Below are 20,680 nucleotides of genomic sequence, written 5' to 3' on the forward strand. Positions count from 1 at the left end.
ATATAGCAACAGAAAGAAATCTTTAGGCCAAAACTGCTGCCTGTTCAGCTGCAATGGAGAGATTACAACCATTGAGATTGGGCCAGCTGACCTGCATTGGGACAACAGAAAGTATGCAGTCTTTTAAAGATACCTGAATGCTTAAGGAGTGTCCCATTCTTCAAAGTCTCCTTTATTTCCCCCTGGACTAACAAATTGGCACCCTACCTGGCATTATGGAATATAATAAATGCAGGAGAGAGTATTGAATTTGCAACAGTCTTGAGTTTTGGAAACAGCAATTGGCAGTGTGAAGCAGGTTTGCTGGATGCCTGCATGGAGACCTAATGAAGCCATGAGGATAGACTGAGGGTTGCAGTGGAGACCCAGTGGAGATGCTGGGACTATGAGTTGGCTGCTAAAGAGAGCAGCCAGCCCTAATGAAGTTTTCCATGATTGTGAGTCGCCTAGCTGGAGGGGCAGAATTGGAATACCAGAGACTTGTTGCTGGTTAGAATTATTGAACTTGGAGACTTGTTACTAACTAGAGTTGTTGGACTTGGAATTACAGAGTTTGGTGTTGATGTCCTGTTTAAATCTTGTATTTGTTGAATATTTCTTTGTTATGCCCAGTGCCATCTTTTGCTATGTGAACATTTATTCTGTGCCGTTATAAGTTTAGGGGGGCATTTTTGGTATTATGGCTCAGTGATAAGATCTTGGGCTATGGGAATGTACAAACATCATTAGGACTGATAAAAACTATGGGGACTTTGAAAGATCGAATGAATGCATTGCATTTTACATCATGGATGGGTATCAGTTTATGGGGGCCAGGGGCGGAATGTGGTGGTTTGATTCAGGTGTCTCCCATAAACTTAGGTATTCTGAATGCGAGGTTCCCAGTTGATGGAGACCTGGAAATTAAAGCCTTCTGGAGGTGGTGTATTGTCGGGGACAGGCTTATGAGTGTTCTAGCCAGTTTCCCTTTGCCAGTGTTTGACACATTCTCCTGTTCTTATTGTCCACTTGATGTAGGCCAGGAGGTTATGTCTGCCCTCTGCTCATGCCATCATTTCCCCCTGCCATCCTGGAGCTTCCCCTTGAGTCTGTAAGCCAAAATAAACCCTTATTTTCCCAAAAGCTGCTTTTGGTCAGGTGATTTCTACCACCAATGTGAACCTGACTACAACACCATGCTTTCCCCTGCCATCATGGAGCCTCCCCGTGAGAATACAAGCCAAAATAAATGCTGTCCACTCATCAGCTGCTTTGATCAGTTGCTTGGTCCCAGCAACATGAAGGTAACACTGATAGCAGAGGCGAGAGTCTCCATTAACCTTCACGTTTAAGCAAGTTTTATTAAACCTCCATGTTCTGACTGAGTAAGTACAAGGAAAGCTATTCGGGATCTTCTGTGAATATCAGGGACTTAGCCTTTCCTGGAAACTTTAGGGTCTTGTTCCCACATCTGCTGCATTAGTTCTTTCTGTTCATTGCATTCTCCATCCCATAAAACAAGATTTAAAACATCCTTTTACTTTATAAACACAATGCAAAAGTCCACACAAAGCATTTGTATGTATGGAACATTTCAATGAAGAGGATAGGATAGGGTTTGTGTTATTTGAAATAACACTTTAGGAAAGTTAAAGTAGAAACTGACAGTCTAGTATTATGTGGTGAACATGATTCACCAGTATCACAAGTTGTATGTTTTGGGGGACTTCTCTAGTAAAAGGAGTCTGGACAGTTTAATTACTTCAAGTTTGAAGCCCAGCCATGGATAAACTAACTGAAAGTAAAAGGAACAAAGAATTTGGGGGACATTGACAAAGTGTCATTTACTTGTGTGTTTAGGACTGTTGGTAAAAACCAAGTGTTTAGAAATGTGAAAAAATTATATAGTCTCTACTGCCACCTGTTGCCCAAGTAAATGAAGAACTACTGTCTTTTCATCAATTTCTGGGAATATATACCTTTGGAGATCAGAAGAAATGCCTGGTTTTAGTGATAACCCTCTTTCAAAAAAATAAATAAATAAACCTCAAAAGGCTGAGCTGAGGAAGGTCAGGATAGTAGTATGCAGTCTTTAGGAGGGTCAGACAATTGTATTAGTATCTGCCACAAATAGCCAAGACAACAGAGCCATCTTCCTGCTCCCAATGCTGTAGTAGGACCAGTGGTAATAGGCAGGTTATAATGGAAAGAATAAGGTGCTTTCAGGTATCGATTCCAAGCCTACTGTGTATAACTACTTGCATTTCTTCTCCTAGGCCCTTTTATTCACCTATCTGATGGTAGTAATAACCCAATTTTAGTCTTCTTTCCACATAGTTTTATTAGCTAGAGAAAACATATCCAATAAATGTACATTTACGATTGTATACAAAATATTAGTTTATCAATAACAGCTGTTTAATGTTAAGAAAAATCCCTAAGAAAATATAAAATCATGATTATCTCCCAAATTTGCTCTATTTATTTGAGAAAGAGAGAGTGAGAGTGTATGGATGTGTGAGAGACAATGTGGTAGAACATGAGCACAGCAGGATCCCTGCCACTGCAAACCAACTCCAGATGCATGCACCACTTTGTGCGTCTGGCTTCATGTGGACACTGACAAATCAAACTTGTACCAACAGGCTTTGGAAACAAGAACATTTAACCACTGAGCAATCTCTCCAGCCCATAATTTCTGGGATTTTAAAATAGTTTTAGGTATTTAAAGAAAGAGAGCAAGCAAGGCAGAGACAGACAATGGATGCATCAGGCCTCTTCCCACTGCAAACAAATTCCAGACACTTGGGCCGCACTGTGAACTTGCTTTACATGGGTAATAAGTAATTGAACTCAGGCCAGCAAGCTTTGCAAATTCTGTTTTTGATAGAATCTTTAAAATCAAATGTCCATAGTTTTTGTATTATTTACTTTCATATTGCTGTGACAATATATCTAACAGAACAACTTAAGGGATATATTTTCAGAGGATTTCAATCCATCAAAGTGGGGAGGGAAGGCATGGTGGAGCAACTCCACGCGTGGTAGCAGTGGAAGAATGAAGTGAAGGCTATTTACATTGTAATGAACCAAGAAACTGAGAGCAGACATGATGGAACCAGGGGTTGCAAAGGCCTTCCCCTAGTGACCTACTTCTTCCAGCTAACCTCATCTCTTAAAGATTCCACAGCCTCCCCAAACAATACTGCCAGCTGAGGAGTAAGTGTTCAAAACATGAGCTTCTGGTGGTCATGTCAGATCTGAACCACTCTCTATTTGTTCTCTTTTGTATACCACACTTGTTAATCTTCATTCTCAGACCTTATTGCTGTCCATCAGATAGGCACAAATGTGCCATGGAACCCATAAGGCATCCGTACAGGTACTTCTGCTCGGCCTAATTCTTCAAAATTTTTGGCATCCAAGACAAGGAGAAAATTGTTTTCATTCTAGGAAAAGTAAAGCAATGGTTAAAATTCCCTCTTTGTTTATTTAAAAAGCTTATCTGTCTCCACTGACTACAAAGTTCCTAAAGGCAAAAACATGTCTTACTCATTTTCATACCTGTCCCTAGCATAATGCCTTGCCTACTCACTTATTAAATGTTTGTGGAGTTGCTGAACTGGCCTGATAAGGAAACCATGACTGAAGTGTACACCTAAAGCAAATGAATACAGATGTTATGTCATTTACCTTCATAAGATCTTTTTGAGTGTAATGATATTTTCACTGGCCCCTATCCAATACTCTAAATTCTTTCTTCTAAATTAAAAATGCCTTCATTTTGTGTTATTCTAGAGCTATCCAAAGATTAGTACTGTCAGACTGACATTAGTCCTAACATAATTACAAGAATATTAAATACATGGTATGAGGAATGAGTCCATGACAGACATTACTAAATGATCACATTTTTCCTACCAAACCATTAAAAGCTCTCAGAATCCCACACATATTTGCTATAAGATTGCCCAGATAAGAAGTCAGTAACATTATTGAGATACTAGGCCAGGAATTATATTTGCTTTTGAGATCTGTTCAAGAAAACTGGAAATACCAATGGTAGTATGACATTAGGCAAGAAGTCAAATTATTTAAACACTGGCTTTATCACTGTGAGATCTGATGCAATTTTCCTTTAACTTCTCTAAGTCACAAATTCCATGTAAGTAAAATGTTGTCTTATAAAGTTGCTTTGATAACTAAAGTAGAAAGTTCCTTATAAACAACAAATTCCCATGAAAATATGAATTATTATTATGATTCTACAAATAGAACCTTGAAGTACTAATAAAGTGTGTATTGTGATAAAAAGGGATATCTACGTAGTATGAAGAGAAGAGAAAGAAAAGGAAGCATCATAGTAAACTATGGACAGTATCACTACATATTCTCAGATGTCTTAGTGAGGACCATGGATAGGGAAGCAGACTTACCTGGTTGGGAGTGATCACCACAGAAAGAATAACCCCATCATCCTCTTCAATGGCTCCTGGTACTGGAACAAAAATGGGCTCTGAGGGATAAAATCCATCTTCTCTCCACACCTGCAAGTGCCCCCCACCAAAAACATATGGCGTTTGTAAAAGGCCAGTTGTGATTGAGATTTCATAGCTTTTGTCACTCATAGCATGAATTTGGCTGTCAGGAGATTATTCCAGAAGTAAAAACAAAATCAGGCATAGTGAGTTGAATTTAAGTATAATTTCCCATCAATCTAAAATATAAGGATCCCAGCAGCCTTCACCTCATCATTTTTTCCTAAAAATAACATCAAGTTCAGTAACATTTTCCTGAGTTTTGGGTTTCCTTTCAATTTTGCAGAGGAAATAGACCCCTAACTTAGGTGATTCTATGGTTTACAAACTTAGGAAAATAGTTGAGCTATTTTGATATAATTTTAAGAGCTACCTTTTCCGTGTATGTGTACTAGTAATTGTGGTGTATGTTTGCATAGAGAATGCATGTGTGAATGCAGATATGTATACCCCATGAACATGCATGTGGAAGGCAGTGGATAGTATCAGTTGTTCTCCTCTATTGCTCTTCTACCTTGTTTCCTTGAGAACTGAGTCACTGAACCTTGAGCCATGATTTTTTTTTTTTTTTTTTTGTCTGAGTGGCTGACCATCATGCCTAAGCAATTGTTTTGTCTCCACCCCCTCAGGACTGGAGTTACAGGTTTGCCCAGCCATGTCCAGCTTTTTTCCTTTTAAATGGGTGCTAGTGATTGAACCTGAGCCCTCTCAGACCCTCATGCTTGTGCAGCAAGAGCTCTTCCCTGCCAAGCCATCTCCCCAGCCCCTGAAGCGCTACTTCAAAAACAGAAACTAATTCAAAGAGCAGACTAAGCCTCTGAAAGGCGAGAAAAAGATATTCTCATTACCTTCAGTGTCTTGTTCACCACATCAACCTTAATTAGAGAATCTCCCACCAAATGCCGAAAGCCACAGCCATAGAAGAAATTATACTTTTTGCCACTGAATTGGCCATAATTGATCTGAGGAAATTCAATCCCTCCTTCCTTTTCCAGGTCTTCATGATGTAGACTTTCATATGAACACCAGATCTACAAGAAGTCCCAAAAATATTAGAAGTGTTTACTTAATTCGTTTTTTTTTTTTTTTAATTTGAGAGAGAGAATAGGCATGCCAGGGCCTTCAGCCACTGCACACAAATTTCAGACTCATGCCCCCCGCCCCCCATGCTCATGTGCGAGCTTGTGCACTTGTCACTGCATCTGGCTTACATGGTACCTGGAGATTCAAATATTTGTTATTAGGCTTCGCAGGCAAGTACCTTAATCACTCAGCCATCTCTCCAGCCCTAATTCTTATTTCCTTTAGTGAAGGTCACTAAGGGGATAACACTCTGCAAGTTTGTGACAGACTTGAAAAATAAGGTTCTATTCCAGTTTTATGATTGTTCCTCTTTCCATAATGAATATGGGTATATGTACTGTTATCAAAGTTTGTGGACAAGTTGTCAAATGATATAGGAGGTGGAAGTGGTTCTTTATTCTACTAATAGCATAACATTGATAGTTGTACAATGAAATGCCTATGGGAAGAGCAAGTTTCCCCGAAGATGGGGAAAGACAATGCCAATCTCAACTGCTTAGATATGGCACACCATTAGAAAATTGCATATATGTGTTTCAGGACAAAAAGAAGTATATTCAAGGCAGGCATGGTGGCACACACCTTTAAATCCCAGCACTTGGGAGGCAGAGGTAGGATGATCACAGTGAGTTCAAGGCCACCCTGAGACCATATAGTGAATTCCAGGTCAGCCTGAGCTAGAGTGAGACCCTATCTCAAAAAAAAAAAGAAAGAAAGAAAGAAAGAAAGAAAGGAAAAAAGAAGTATATTCAAACCCAGTATTCATTCCCACACAGTTTCTGTGATTTTTGTATGATCTTACCAAGCTCATCTGAATGTTACAAAACTTATTAGATCCCAAACATTTAGAGAACAGACAAAAAATAAAATAACACTACTAAAGCTCAAAGTCATAGTCTAATGACAACCCATAACATACCTTTCCATCACGCTGCTTCACAGCACTGGCTGAAGAATAGGACAAAGGGCTGAGATTCTCTCCCTCAGGGGCATTCACACTGACATCTAAGGGCAGAACAAATCTTCTAGGGAAAGATTTTGCTACTGAATTATAGACCTGTTCAGAAGAAAGAAACAAACATGAAAAAATGCTATCACTAGGGTGACAGTATGTCCTGCTAATTTAAATTCAGTCAATATTACAGGCATTCCAAAGTAAATACACAAATTATAATTCCTCTTCATTAATTCAACAAATACTGACTGTTACAGTTGGCTCACATTTGCTGGCAGAAATCACTCGACCAAGAGCAGCTTATAGGAAAAAAAGGTTTATTTTGGCTTGCAGACTGGAGGGGAAGTTCAATGATGACAGGGAAAAACAATGGCATGAGCAGAGGGTGGACATCAACTCCTGATCAAGATCAGACAGACAAGAGCAACAAGAGACTATGCCAAACACTGGCAGGGGAAACTGGCTATAACACCCACAAGCCCTCCCCCAACAATACACTGCCTCCAGGAGACGTTAAATTCCCAAATCTCCATCAGTTGGGAAGCTGGCATTCAATACACCTAAGTTTATGGAGAACACCTAAATCAAACCACCACATTCCACCCCTGACCCCCATAAACTGATAACCATCCATGATGTAAAATGCAATACATTCAGTCCAACTTAAAGTCCCCATATTGGGAGGTGGAGGCTGGAGAGATGGCTTAGCAGTTAAGGCACTTGCCTACAAAACCAAAGGATCCCAGTTTGACTCCCCAGTACCCATCCATGTAAGCCAGATGTACAAGGGGGGGGCATGCATCTGGAGTTCATTAGCAGTGGCTGGAGGCCCTGGCATGCCCATTCTCTCTCTTCCTTTCCCCCCCGCCCCTGCCTATCTCTCTCTCAAATAAATAAAATATTTTTCCCTCAATTTTTATTAACATTTTCCATGATTATAAAAAAATCCCATGGTAATACCCTCCCTCCCCCCCCCCCACTTTTCCCTTTAAAATTCCATTTTCCATGATATCCCCTCCCCATCTCAATAAATCTCTTTTTTTTTTTTAAGATTTTTGTATTTACTTATGTGAGAGTGACAGAGAGAGAAAGAGGCAGATAGAGAGTGAGAGAAAGAATGGGCGCACCAGGGCTTCCAGCCACTGCAAACGAACTCCAGATGCATGCACCCCCTTGTGCATCTGGCTAACGTGGGTCCTGGGGAATCCAGCCTCAAACCGGAGTCCTTAGGCTTCACAGGCAAGCACTTAACCACTATGCCATCTCTCCAGCCCAAGTCTGTCTTTTATTTTGATGTCATGATCTTTTCCTCCTCTTATGATGGTCTTGTATAGGTAGTGTCAGGCACTGTGAGGTCATGGATATCCAGGCCATTTTATATCTGGAGAGTGTAAGCAGTCCTGCTCTTCCTTTGCCACTTACATTCTTTCCACCACCTCTCCCACATTAGACCCTGAGCCTTGGAAGGTGTGATCAAGATGTTACTTGGTACTCCAATCACTTCTTTCCAGCACTATGAAACCTTCTGAGTCGTCCCAAGGTCACTGCCATGTGAAAAGAGAAGATTCTCTACACAAAGTGAGAGTAGCATTAATATAAGGGTATGAATATTAAGAGAAGTGCTTACTGGGCAGTTTGATAAGCATTGTATATACATTGATCCAGACATCAGCAGATGTTACACCCCTTGGGCTCATGACTACCCCTGTTTTAAGTTTTCAGTATCAGGAATGTATTCCCTCCCATGGAGCAGGCCTCCAGTCCAATTAGAAGGCAGTTGGTTTCCACCATGATAGACATGCCACTATTGCACCCATTGGGTCATTTGGCCTGGCTGGCCAATTATAAGGCTTACACTGTCCACTGTTGAGTATCTTCACTGGTGTTATCTATTTCTCCCATTGAACTGCATGCAGAATGGCTTCTTCCAGCTTTCTGTCAGCTGGTCTACATGGGGGAGGTTATCAGCTCAGTTCCATCAGGATTTCTCAGTGGCCTTGCAGCCCAAGTATGTGGAGTCTTCAGCAATAGGGTCTTACTATCTATTCCTGGTGGGAAACCAGGGGCCTTGGCAATGGCCTATAATGTTCTGGGGGCATCAGGAACCTCTCTGGCCAACAACTCACTGGAAGATATCCCATCCCTGGCACTGAAAATTTTCTAGCAACAATTTACAGCTCCTGAGTGTTCCATTGTCCAAAACTGGAGGATTCTGTATGATTTATTTATATCCTTAGATTTTGATTAGCCCTCCCTCTATCTTTCCTTTGCTCAATCACTTCCCCTGACCCATTTTTTAAGTCCCCATATTTTTTTATCAATCTTAATGATGTTCAAACATAACCATAGTCCAACATCTCTTAACTGAGCCATAATATCAAAAAAATCCCCCCAAAAAACCATAGTGGCACAGAATGACACTCACACTGCAAAAGATGGCACTGCACATAGCAAATAAATATTTGACCAATACAAGATTTAAACAGGGAAAACATCAAACTCTGTAGCTCCAAGTTCGATAATTCTAACCAGCAACAAGTCTCTGGAGTCCCAATTCCACCCCTCCAGCTAGCCTACTCATAGTCCTGTAAAACTTCATCTGGGGCTGGCAGCTGTCTTTGGAAGCCATCTCATGGTCCCGGCATCTCCACTGGGTCTCCACTGCAACACTCAGTCCATTCTCATGACTCCATCAGGTTTCCTTGCAGGCAATCTGGCAAACCTGCTACACACTGCCTGTGGCTATTTCCAAAACACATGACTGTGTTGCAAATTCAATGACCCTCTCTTTCCTGCATTTCAGATAATCCATAATACCAGGTAGGGTGCAAATTTGTTAATTTGGGGGGGGGGGAATAAAGCAGACTTTGAAGAACAGAATACTCCTTCAGCTGACCCAATCTCAATGGCTGTAATCTCTCATACAGTTGCAGCTGAATGGGCAGATGTTTCAAACCAAAGATTTCTTTCTATGTCAAATCCCTCTGGATATACCCGTCCATTTCTACATAATGCAACCCTGCATATGTTCTCAGGACATGGGTATAATAGCAAGCCTCTCACACAAACTGCTTCTAGCCCAGTCAAGGCAAAGCTCTTTCTCACCCTCACAAGCCAAACCTCACAGTCAATAGTTCTTACTGCATTCAGGTCTTCCAACTCTGACCAGAATAGTCCATCAAGCTGTACTTAAAGCACTGCAAAGCATCTCTTAGGCCAAGGTTTCAAGCAGCAATAACACCATTTCTCAGTACCAAATTTAAAGGTTGTAGTCAGGTTCTCATTGCTGGCAGAAATCACCCAAACAAGAGCAGCTTTTGATAAAAACAAAAAAGGTTCATTTTGACTTATAGACTCAAGAGAAGCTTTATGATAGCAGGGGAAAACAATGGCATGAGCAGAGGGTGGACATCACCTCTTGGCCAACATCACATAGAAAAGAGCAACAAGAGAGTATGTCAAACACTGGCAAGGGGAAACTGGCTATAACACCCATAAGCCTGCCCAACTACCTCCAGGAGGCATTAATTTCCAAATCTCCATCAGCTGGAAACCTAGCATTCAGTACACAAGTTTATGGGAGACACCTGAATCAAACCACCACATTGATTAAGTAGCTACTATAAGGTAAGTACAGTTTTAGGCATTGAAGAGAGTAGTGAACAAAGCAAAGTCTTGGCTTCATGGAGCTTATATTCCACAAATATAAAAGGAATAACTATAAAATTAAATGCTAATTAGCACAAAACACACACATACACAAAGAAATAAGACAAAGAGAACCAGGAACCTATTATACAGCTTCTATAATGATAATGTCTTACATAAATAATCAATTAGGAAATTTATATTGATAGGATATACCAATCCTCAGCTTTCCTGAGTTTAATATTTGTGTATATATGTTTTTAGGTCAATGCTATTTTAGCATGTATAAATTCATGTGACCATCATAAGGATCCTTTCATAAAAATGTTTTATTTGAAAGAGAGAGAGAAGGAGGGAGAGAGGTAGAGAATGGGCACACCAGGGCCTCTAGTCAGTACAAATGAACTCCAGATGCATGTGCCATATTATGCATCTGGCACATATGAGTACTAGAGAATTGAACCTGGGTGCTTAGGCTTCACAGGCAAATGCCTTAACTGCTAAGACATCTCTTTAGCCCTCATATATTTATAAAGGTCATATCTATACCAATTCCCCTACTCTTCTGTCTTAATGAGAAGAAACTTTGTTAGTTTTTATGGACTAGAAGGACAAAAGTTGAAGAACAAGGTCTGCTTAGAAGAGGATAGCCTGGAAAGCTTTAAGTCCTTTAGAGTAAGGCCTTATAGATCTCACCCTAAATATGAGAATAAAACATGAAAGATAAATAAGAGAAAGTTGTCAAATGTAATATTTGAAGAAACAGTGGTGATTTTTTTAAATTAATGAAAAATATCAAACCACATATGTAGCTGAGTTGGTTAACTGCTTGCCTAGCTTGCACAAAGCAATGGGTTTGCATCCCCAGCACCAGCCCTCTGTTGGATCCTTAGTACCAAATAAATTGGGTGTGCAACATCTACCTGTAATTGTACTTGGGAGTTGGAGGCAGGAGGATCAGAAATATAAATTCGTTCTCCATTACATAGCCAGTTCAAGGCCAACCTAGGAGGTATGAGACTCTGTCTCTAAAAAAGAAAAGGAAGCCGGGCATGGTGGCATGCACCTTTAATCCCAGCAGTCAGGAGGCAGAGGTAGGAGAATCGCCATGAGTTCAAGGCCACTCTGACACTCTGTAGTGAATCCCAGGTCAGCCTGGGCTAGAGTGAGACCCTACCTTCAAAAACAAAGAAAAATAAAAAGAAAGAGAGAGAGAGAGAGAGAAAGAGAGAAAGGGGGGCTGAGCATGGTGGCACATGCCCTTAATCCTAGCACTTGGAAGGCAGAAGTAGGAGGATTGTCATGAGTTCAAGGCCAGCCTCAGACTAATTCCAAGTCAGCCTGAACTAGAGCAAAACCCTACCTCAAAAAACAAAAACCAGGGACTGGAGAGATGCCTTAGCGGTTAAGGCACATGCCTGTGAAGCCTAAGGGCCAATGTTCGATTCTCCAGGTCCCACATAAGCCAGATGCACATGTTGGTACATGTGTCTGGAGTCCATTTGCAATGGCTAGAGGCCCTGGCGTGCCCATTCTCACTCTCCCCCCCCCTTTGTCTCTAATAAATAAAAATAAATCTTTAAAAACAAAAGAGGGGAAGGATGGAATGGAAAGGAGAGAAAAGGAACTGTTACGCAAGAAGCAAACAGCAAGATGACATATATAAATGCTGGCATATTGGTGATTGTAGTGGTTTGATTCAGGTGTCCCCCAAAAGCTTAGGTATTCTGAATGCTAAGTTTCCAGCTGATAAAGATTTGGGAATTAACACCTCTTGGAGGCAGTATATTATTGGGGAAGTGCTTACAGGTATTATAGTCAGTTTCCCCTTGCCACTGTTTGGCACACTCTCCTGTTCCTGTTGTCCACCTACTGTGGGCCAGGGAGTGATGTCCACCTCTGTTCATGCCATCATGGAGCTTCTCCTAGAACCTGTAAGTCAAAATAAACCTCTTCTTCCCACAAGTTTCTCTTGGTTGGGTGGTTTCTACCAGCAATGCAAACCTGACTGCGACAGTAAAGTGGTACCGAAGAGTGATGTCATTTCCTGCTAGACATCTGACTGTGTGGTTTTGGCCTTGTAGAGCTGATTTTCAAGAGGAATGTAGAAACATTTGAAACCTTGGCCTAGGAGATGCCTTGTAGTGCTATAAGTACAGCTTGATAGACTACTCTGGTCAGAGTTGGAAGACCTGAATGCAATAAGAACTATGGACTGTGAGGTTTGGTTTATGGGGGTGAGAACGAGCTTTGCTTGGACTGGGACAGGAGCAGTTTGTGTGAGAAGCTTGCTGTTATGCCCATGTCCTGAGAAGTTGTGTGGGATTGATTTGTGTAGAAATGAACTGGTGTAAGCAAAGGGATGTGGCACAGAAAAAAATAATCTTTGGGTGAACTGCTACCCATTCAGCTGCAATTAAGGGATTAGAACCATTGAGATTGGGCCATCTTAACTGCACAAGGACAACAGGAAGAATGTAGACACTTTTGAAGAAGACTGAGTGCTCAAGGAGTGTCCTGTTCTTCAAAGTCTACTTTATTTCCCCCTGGATTAGCAAATTGTCACCCTACCTGGTATTACAGAGTATAAGAAATGCAGGAAAGATAGGGTCATTGAGTTTTCAATATGGTCTTTTGTTTTGGAAATGGCCATGGCAGTGTGAAGCAGGTTTGCTGGATGACTGCATGGAGACCCCATTGGGCCATGAGGATGAACCATGGATTACAGTGGAGACCCAGAGGAGATGTCGGGACCATGAGATGGCTGCTAAGGAAAGTTGCTGGGCCCAGATGAAGTTTTCCAGGACTGTGAGTAGCCTAGCTGGAGGGGCAGAATTGGAACTCCAGAGACTTGTTACTGGTTAGAATTATTGGACTTGGAAACTTGTCACTGGCTAGAGTTGTTGACTTGGAGCTACAGAGTTTTGTGTTTACCCTGTTTAAATCATGCATTGCTTGAGTATGTCTTTGCTATGCCCAATGCCACCTTTTACAGTGTGAATGTTTATTCTGTGTCATTATGGGTTTGGGGGGAATTTTTTATTTTTTTGGTATTATGCCTCAGTTAAAAGACCTTGGAATATGGGGATGTTTGAATATCACTAGGATAAATAAATACTGTGGGGACTTTTAAAGTTGGATGAATGCATTACACTTTATGTCATGTATGGTTATCAGTTTATGGGGAACAGGGGTAGAATGTTGTGGATTGATTCAGATGTCCCCCTAAATTTAGGTGTTCTGAATGCTAGGTTCTCAGCTGATGGAGATTTGGGAATCAACATCTCCAAGAGGCAGTGTATTGTTGGGGAAGTGCTTACAGGTATTATTGTCAGCTTCCCCTTGCCAGTGTTTGGCACACTCTCCTGTACCTATTGTCACTGGATGTGAGCCAGGGGGTGATGTTCACCCTCTGTTGATGCCATCATTTTCCCTGCCATTGTGGAGCTTCCCGTAAAGCAAAACTAAACCTCTTTTTTCCTGTAAGCTGCTCTTGGTTGGGTGATTTCTACAGCAATGCAAACCTGACTGCAACAGTGATTGACTCAATTAAACTCAAAAAATAACACAATGAATATTGTAATCATGTATTTTAAACATCTAAATTTTGAAAAAGTAAAAGGATGGGAAAGTTATAGCATGCAGACAGTAAGCAAAAAGTAGATTTTGGAGAGAGGAGGTCAGTTGAGGTAGGGTCTCACTCTAGCTCAGGCTGACATGGAATTCACTAGGTTGTCTCAGGTTGGCCTTCTACCTCTGCCTCCCAAATTCTGGGATTAAAGGTGTGTACCACCACACCCAGCTCAAAAAGTAGATTTTAATATAAAAGACAGTTTTCAAAAAAGGTGAATAAAATACAACCCTGATACTGAAAACTTAAAATAGGGGTAGTCATGAGCCCTAAGGGTGTAACATCTGCTGATGTCTGGATAAGTGTATATACTATGCTTATCAAACTGCCCAGTAAGCACTTCTCTTAATATTTATACCCTTATATTAACACTACTCTCACTTTGGGTAGAGAATCTTCTCTTTTCAGATGACAGTGACCATGGGATGACTCAGAAGATATCATAGTGCTGGAAAAAAGTGACTGGAGTACTCGATCACACCTTCCAAGGCTCGGGATCTAATGTGGAAGAGGTGGCGGAAAGAATGTAAGAGCCAAAGGAAGGGTAGGACTCCTTACAACATGCTCCTCCAGACACAAAATGACCTGTATATCCATGACCTCACTGTGCCTGACACTACCTACACAAGACCATCATAAGAGGAGGAAAAGATCATGACATCAAAATAAAAGAGACTGATTGAGATGGAGATAGGATATGATGGAGAATGGAATTTCAAAGGGGAAAGTGGGGTAGGAGGGAAGGTATTACCATGGATGTTTTTTATAATCATGGAAAATATTAATAAAAATTGAGAAAAAAAGCTGAATAAAACAATTTTAAATTCATTCAGATGCACATAATAGAGTACCAAATCTGTAAAATAAACATTTAAAGAACTACACAGAGAAACAGAAAAATGTATAACTCTAACATATTTTAAAATATGCCTTTCAGGGCTGGAGAGGAAGGTCAGTAGATAGTTTGTCACACAAGACTGAGTACCCAAATTCGATCCTCAGACCCCATCCAAACAGCCAGAAGTGGGATGGGGAGATTTCTCAGTGGCTAAATGCACTTGTTTGCAAAGCCTAATGGCCCAAGTTCAATTCCCCAGTACTCACATAAAGCCAAATACACAATGTGGTACATATATCTGGAGCTCTTTTGTAGAGACAGGAAGCTCTGGCATTGTTATTCTCATTCTCAACCTTTATCCCACCCTGCCTCCTCCTCCTCTCCCCCTCTTCATTTATATGTGAGCTCACTTACTCCCTCTCTCTCTCCCTCTTTCTCTATCTCTCTCTCTCTCTCTCTGTCACACACACACACATACACACATCTAATAAATAAATAATGTTTTTAAGTTAGGGGCCTGAAGAGATTGCTTAGTGGTTAAGACGCTTGACTATTGCCTAAAGACCCACATTCAATTCTCTAGGTCCTATGTAAGCCAGATGCATATTGTGGTGGTTTGAATAGATGGCCCCCAATATATTCAATTTTTTTAATTTGTTTGTAGTTTGCATCTGCAGCCACCTAGCTGGAGGCAGTGTCACTGGGTGGATCTTAAGGTGTGGTGGTGGGGTTCAGATTTCAATCTAAAGATATGCTAAGTGTGCCTAGCAGGAGTTCCTGAAGTATGCTGTACTGTGTGGCTTTTGGCCCTGTGAAGGCAGGCCAGCTCCTTTGGCCATTATGGAACTTCCCCCTGGATCTGTGAGCTTCAATAAATATCCCTTCCTCCATAACTGTGCCTGGTCTGGAAGTTCATCTCAGTGAACCTGAAGCAGTCTGCTATACACATGGTGGCACATACATCTGGAGTTGGCTTGCAGTGGCTAGAGGCCCTGCCATGCCCATTTTTTCTCCCTCCCTCCCTCCCTCCCTCTCTCTCTCTCTCTCTCTCAGCTTCATCAGATTGATTGATACATCTAAGAGTACTGCAGATAATTAGAGAATCCATGCATTAAATTAATCCAAGATGCAAAAACATCTACATTGTAATACAAGAAACACAAAAAGTCAAGACAATAGAAATCCACAAAAGAAGTATTAATCCATCAGAAATGACCTCAAGTGAGACTGATTTAGAGGAAATGCCTGAGAAAAATTTTTTAAAAATGATTATAAATATGCTCAAAGAAATCCAAAGAGGAAATCAAAGGAATCAAAGAAGACACAGGAAACCAATTTAATGAAATAAGTAGGTCAATACAAGACATGAATAAGGAAATAGAAATAATAAAGAAAAACCAGTCAGAAATACTAGCAATGACAAACAATCAGTGAAATAAAAAATTCTGTAGAGAGTTGGGTGTGCTGGTACACACCTTTAATCCTAGCAAGCAATCATGTGACAGAAGTAGGAGGATTGCCATGAGTTTGAGGTCATCCTGCCAGCCTGAAACTACATAGTTAATTCCAGGTCAGCCTGGACCAGACCTCAAAAACAAAACGAAACAAAAAAAACCTCTGTAGAAAAATCTCACAAGTAGAATGGATAAAGGAGAGAACAGAATATCTAAACTAGAAGGGCAGGTGGCAGACCTAATACAGTCCAACAAAGAGAAAGACAAACTAATAGGAAAGTATGAATGAGAATTTCAAGATATTCAGGACACTATGAAAAGATCAAACATAAGAATTCAGGGTATAGTAGAAGGAGAAGAATTTCATTCCAAAGGCATAATAGGTGGTTTCAACAAAATCATAGAAGAAAACTTGCCCCAAATTGGTAAAACAGATGCCAATGCAGATACAGGAAGCCTTTAGAACACCAAACAGACAAAACCTGGAAAGAAACTCTCCTTGCCATATTATAACTAAACTACCAAACATACAAACCAAAGAAAATATATTGAAAGCAGGTAGAGAGAAATCAAGTCAGATACAAAGGCAAGCCCATCAGAATCACAGCAGATTACTCAGCACAAACTTTAAAAGCCAGAAGGGCTTGGAATGAGGTATTATAAATTCTGAAAGATAACAAATGTCAAACAAGGTTACTGTATCTTACAAAGCTATCCATTCAAATAGATGGAGAAATAAAGACATTCCACAACAAAAGCAAGCTAAAGGAATATTTCAAGACAAAACCAGCTCTACAGAAAATACTTAAAAGGATTCTCCATGTTGAAGAGAAAGAAAAGCACACATATAAAGAAACTGGAAAAAAACACACCATACTCACATACTAGTTAATACAAGAGAGCAACAGTAAAACTGGAAGAACTACAAAACAAGAAAAATGGCAAATATAAATGTGCACATTTCAATAATAACTTATATCAAGGGCCTCAATGCCCCAACCAAAAGACAAAGGTTTATAGACTGAGTTAAAAAGCAGGATCCTAGCCAGGTTTGCTGGCACACGCCTTTAATCCCAACACTTGGGAGCCAGAGGTAGGAGGATTGCCCTGAGTTCGAGGACATGCTGAGAGTACAACATTAATTCTAGGTCAGCCTGGGCCTACCTCAAAAACCAAAAAAAATTTAAAAAATTTAAAAAGCAGGCTCCTGATCCAGGTGTGGTGGAGCATTCCATTAAATCCAGTACTTAGGAGGCAAAGGTAAGAGGATTGCTGTGAGTCCAAAGCCACCCTGAGACTACATAGTGAATTCCAGATCAACCTGAACTAGAGTGAGTCCCTAACTTGAAAAAAAACAAAAAGCAAAAGCAAAAACCAGGATCCTTCAATTTGTTGCCTCCAAAAACTTCACCTTTCTACAAAGGATGGATACTGAGCGTAAAAGTTTGGAAAACGGTGTTTCAAGCAAATGGGCCTAGAAAACAAGCAGTGGTCACTATGTTAAAATCTGACAGGGTAGATTTCAAACCAACATTAGTTAGGAAAGATAAGGAAGGTCATCTTATATTGATTAAAGAAACACTCCAACAGGAGGACATTGCAATCCTAAACATATATGCAACTAACATAGGGCTCCCAATTTCATCAAACAATTGCTATTAGAACTAAGGTAACAGATAACACCAAACACAGTTGTAGTAGATGAGTTCAACACCCCACTCTCATCAATTGACAGGTCATTCAGTCAAAAAAATAAACAGAGGTGCATCTAGATTGAATGAAGTCATTGGAAAAATGGACCTAACAGATATATGCAGGAAGTTTTACCAAATGCTGAAGAATAGAAATTCTTTTCAGCAGCACATGAAACATTCTCTAAAATAAACTGAAGTAAATCTTAACAAATACAGGAAAATTAAAATAATTCCTTACACTCTTTCTGATCACAATGGGATCAAACGCAGAGAAAGCATTTGACAAAATCCAACATCCCTTCATGATAAAATCCTACAGAGACTAGGAATAGAAGGAACATATCTCAATATAATAAAGGCTACTTATGACAAGCCTACAACCAACATATTACTAAATGGGGAAAAATTGGAAGCTTTTCCACTAAAATCAGGAACAAGACAAGGGTGTCCACTGTCCCCACTTTTATTTAATATAGTTTTGGAAGTCTGAGCCATAGCAATAAGGCAAGAGACACACATAAAAGGGATACAAATTGGAAAGGAAGAGACCAAGTTATCATTATTTGCAGATGACATGATTCTATACATAAAGGACCGTAAAGACTCTACTAGCAAACTGTTAGAGCTGATCAAAACCTACAGCCATGTAGCAGGATACAAAATAAATACACAGAAATCAGTAGCCTTCATATATGCTAACAACAAACACACAGAGGATGAAATCAGAGAATCACTCCCGTTCACAATTGCATCAAAAAAAAATAAAGTACCTTGGAATAAACCTAACCAAGGAAGTAAAGAATCTCTACAATGAGAACTTTAAAACACTCAAGCAAGAAGTTGCACAAGACACTAGAAAGTGGAGAAACATCCCTTGTTCCTGGATTGGAAGAATCAATATTGTGAAAATGGCAATCTTACCTAAAGCAATCTACATATTTAATGCAATCCCTATCAGAATTCCAAAGGCTTTCTTCATGGAAATAGAAAATACAATCCAAAATTCATTTGGAATCACAAAAAAACCTCGAATATCTAAAATAATACTGAGCAACAATAATATAAGGCTGGTGGTATCACCATACCTGATTTTAACCTATACTACAGAGCCATAGTAACAAAAACAGCATGGTACTGGCACAAAAACAGACATGTAGATCAGTGGAACAGAATAGAGGACCCAGATGTAAGCCCAAGTAGCTATAGCCACCTGATATTCGATAAAAATGCCAAAAATACTCATTGGAGAAAAGACAGCCTCTTCAGCAAATGGTGTTGGGAAAACTGGATATATATCTGCAGAAGGATGAAAATAGATTCTTCTCTCTCGCCATCCACAAGAATTAAGTCCAAATGGATTAAAGACCTTAACATCAGACCTGAAACTCTGAAACTGCTAGAGGAAAAAGTAGGGGAAACCCTTCAACATATTGGTCTTGGCAAAGACTTTCTGAATACAACCCCAATTGCTCAGGCAATAAAACCACAGATTAATCACTGGGTCCTCATAAAATTACAAAGATTTTGCACTGCAAAGGACACAGTGAAAAAGCAAAGAGGCAACCTACAGAATAGGAAAAAATCTTCGCCAGCTATATATCTGATAGAGGATTAATATCTAGGATATACAAAGAACTCAAAAAGTTAAATAATAAGGAATCAAACAAGCCAATCAAAAAATGGGCTATGGAGCTAAATAGAGCATTCTCAAAGGAAGAAATACGAATGGCATATAAGCATCTAAAAAAATGTTCTACGTCACTAGTCATCAGGGAAATGCAGATTAAAACTACATTGAGATTCCATCTCACTCCTGTCAGATTGGCCACCATCATGAAAACAAATGATCATAAATGTTGGCAGGGATGTGGAAAAAAAGGAACCCTTTTACACTGCTGGTGGGAATGCAATCTGGTCCAGCCATTGTGGAAAACAGTGTGGAGGTTCCTAAAACAGCTAAAGATTGACCTACCATATGACCCAGCTATAGCACTCCTAGGCATATATCCAAAGGACTCATCTCATTTCCTTAGAAGTACGTGCTCAACCATGTTTATTGCTGCTCAATTTATAATCGCTGGGAAATGGAACCAGCCTAGATGTCCCTCAACAGATGAGTGGATAATGAAGATGTGGCACATTTATATAATGGAGTTCTACTCAGCGGTAAAGAAAAATGAAGTTATGAAATTTGCAGAAAAATGGATGGATCTGGAAAGGATTATACTAAGTGAGGTAACCCAGGCCCAGAAAGCCAAGCGCCACATGTTCTCTCCCACATGTGGATCCTAGCTACAGATGATTGGGCTTCTGTGTGAGAATGAAAATACTTAGTAGCAGAGGCCAGTAAGGTAAAAAGGAGACATAAAGGGTAGATAAAGGAAGGGAGGAGGATACTTAATAGGTTGATATTGTATATATGTAATTACAATGACTGTAATGGGGAGGTAATATGATGGAGAATGGAATTTCAAATGGGACAGTGTGGGGGTGGGGAGGGAGGGAATTACCATGGGATATATTTTATAATCATGGAAAATGTTAATAAAAATTTTAAAAAAAGAAATCAAAATATTAAAATAAATAAAAGACATTCATGGGATGGAGAAATGGCTCAGTGGTTAAGGCACTTGTCTGCAAAGCATAATGACCCACGTAAACCAGATGCTCAAAGTGGCACATGTGTCTGGAGTTCGTTTGCAGTGGCTAGAGGCCCTGGCACGCCCATCCACCCCTCCAGCCTGTATCTCTTTGGTTGAAAATAAATAAATAAAATAGTTTTTAAAAAACACAGAGAACCATGTCCCAAGTGGCAAGGGACTAACTCTAGGATATATATATATATTAATGTTGAGGGCTG

General features: G+C 40.1%; 1 protein-coding gene across 5 annotated transcripts in view; it reads right to left on the reverse strand.

Moving 5' to 3' along the window:
- Positions 1-3,314: 3,314 nt before the first annotated feature.
- Bco2 (beta-carotene oxygenase 2) overlaps positions 3,315-20,680 on the reverse strand; it is a 71,830-nt gene continuing 54,464 nt past the window's right edge. For 3 of the 5 annotated variants that reach the window (XM_004666477.3, XM_045145442.1, XM_004666474.2), the window contains 4 exons: positions 6,520-6,657; positions 5,366-5,548; positions 4,416-4,526; positions 3,315-3,428 (listed from right to left, as the gene is read on the reverse strand). In XM_004666477.3, the coding sequence (XP_004666534.2) occupies positions 3,315-3,428; positions 4,416-4,526; positions 5,366-5,548; positions 6,520-6,657 (546 nt within the window). The remainder of the gene's footprint in view (positions 3,429-4,415; positions 4,527-5,365; positions 5,549-6,519; positions 6,658-20,680) is intronic. The other 2 variants (XM_004666475.2, XM_045145443.1) reach the window with 2 other exon arrangements.

This window comes from Jaculus jaculus, chromosome 3 (assembly GCF_020740685.1).
Source record: "Jaculus jaculus isolate mJacJac1 chromosome 3, mJacJac1.mat.Y.cur, whole genome shotgun sequence".
Lineage (NCBI taxonomy): Eukaryota > Metazoa > Chordata > Mammalia > Rodentia > Dipodidae > Jaculus > Jaculus jaculus.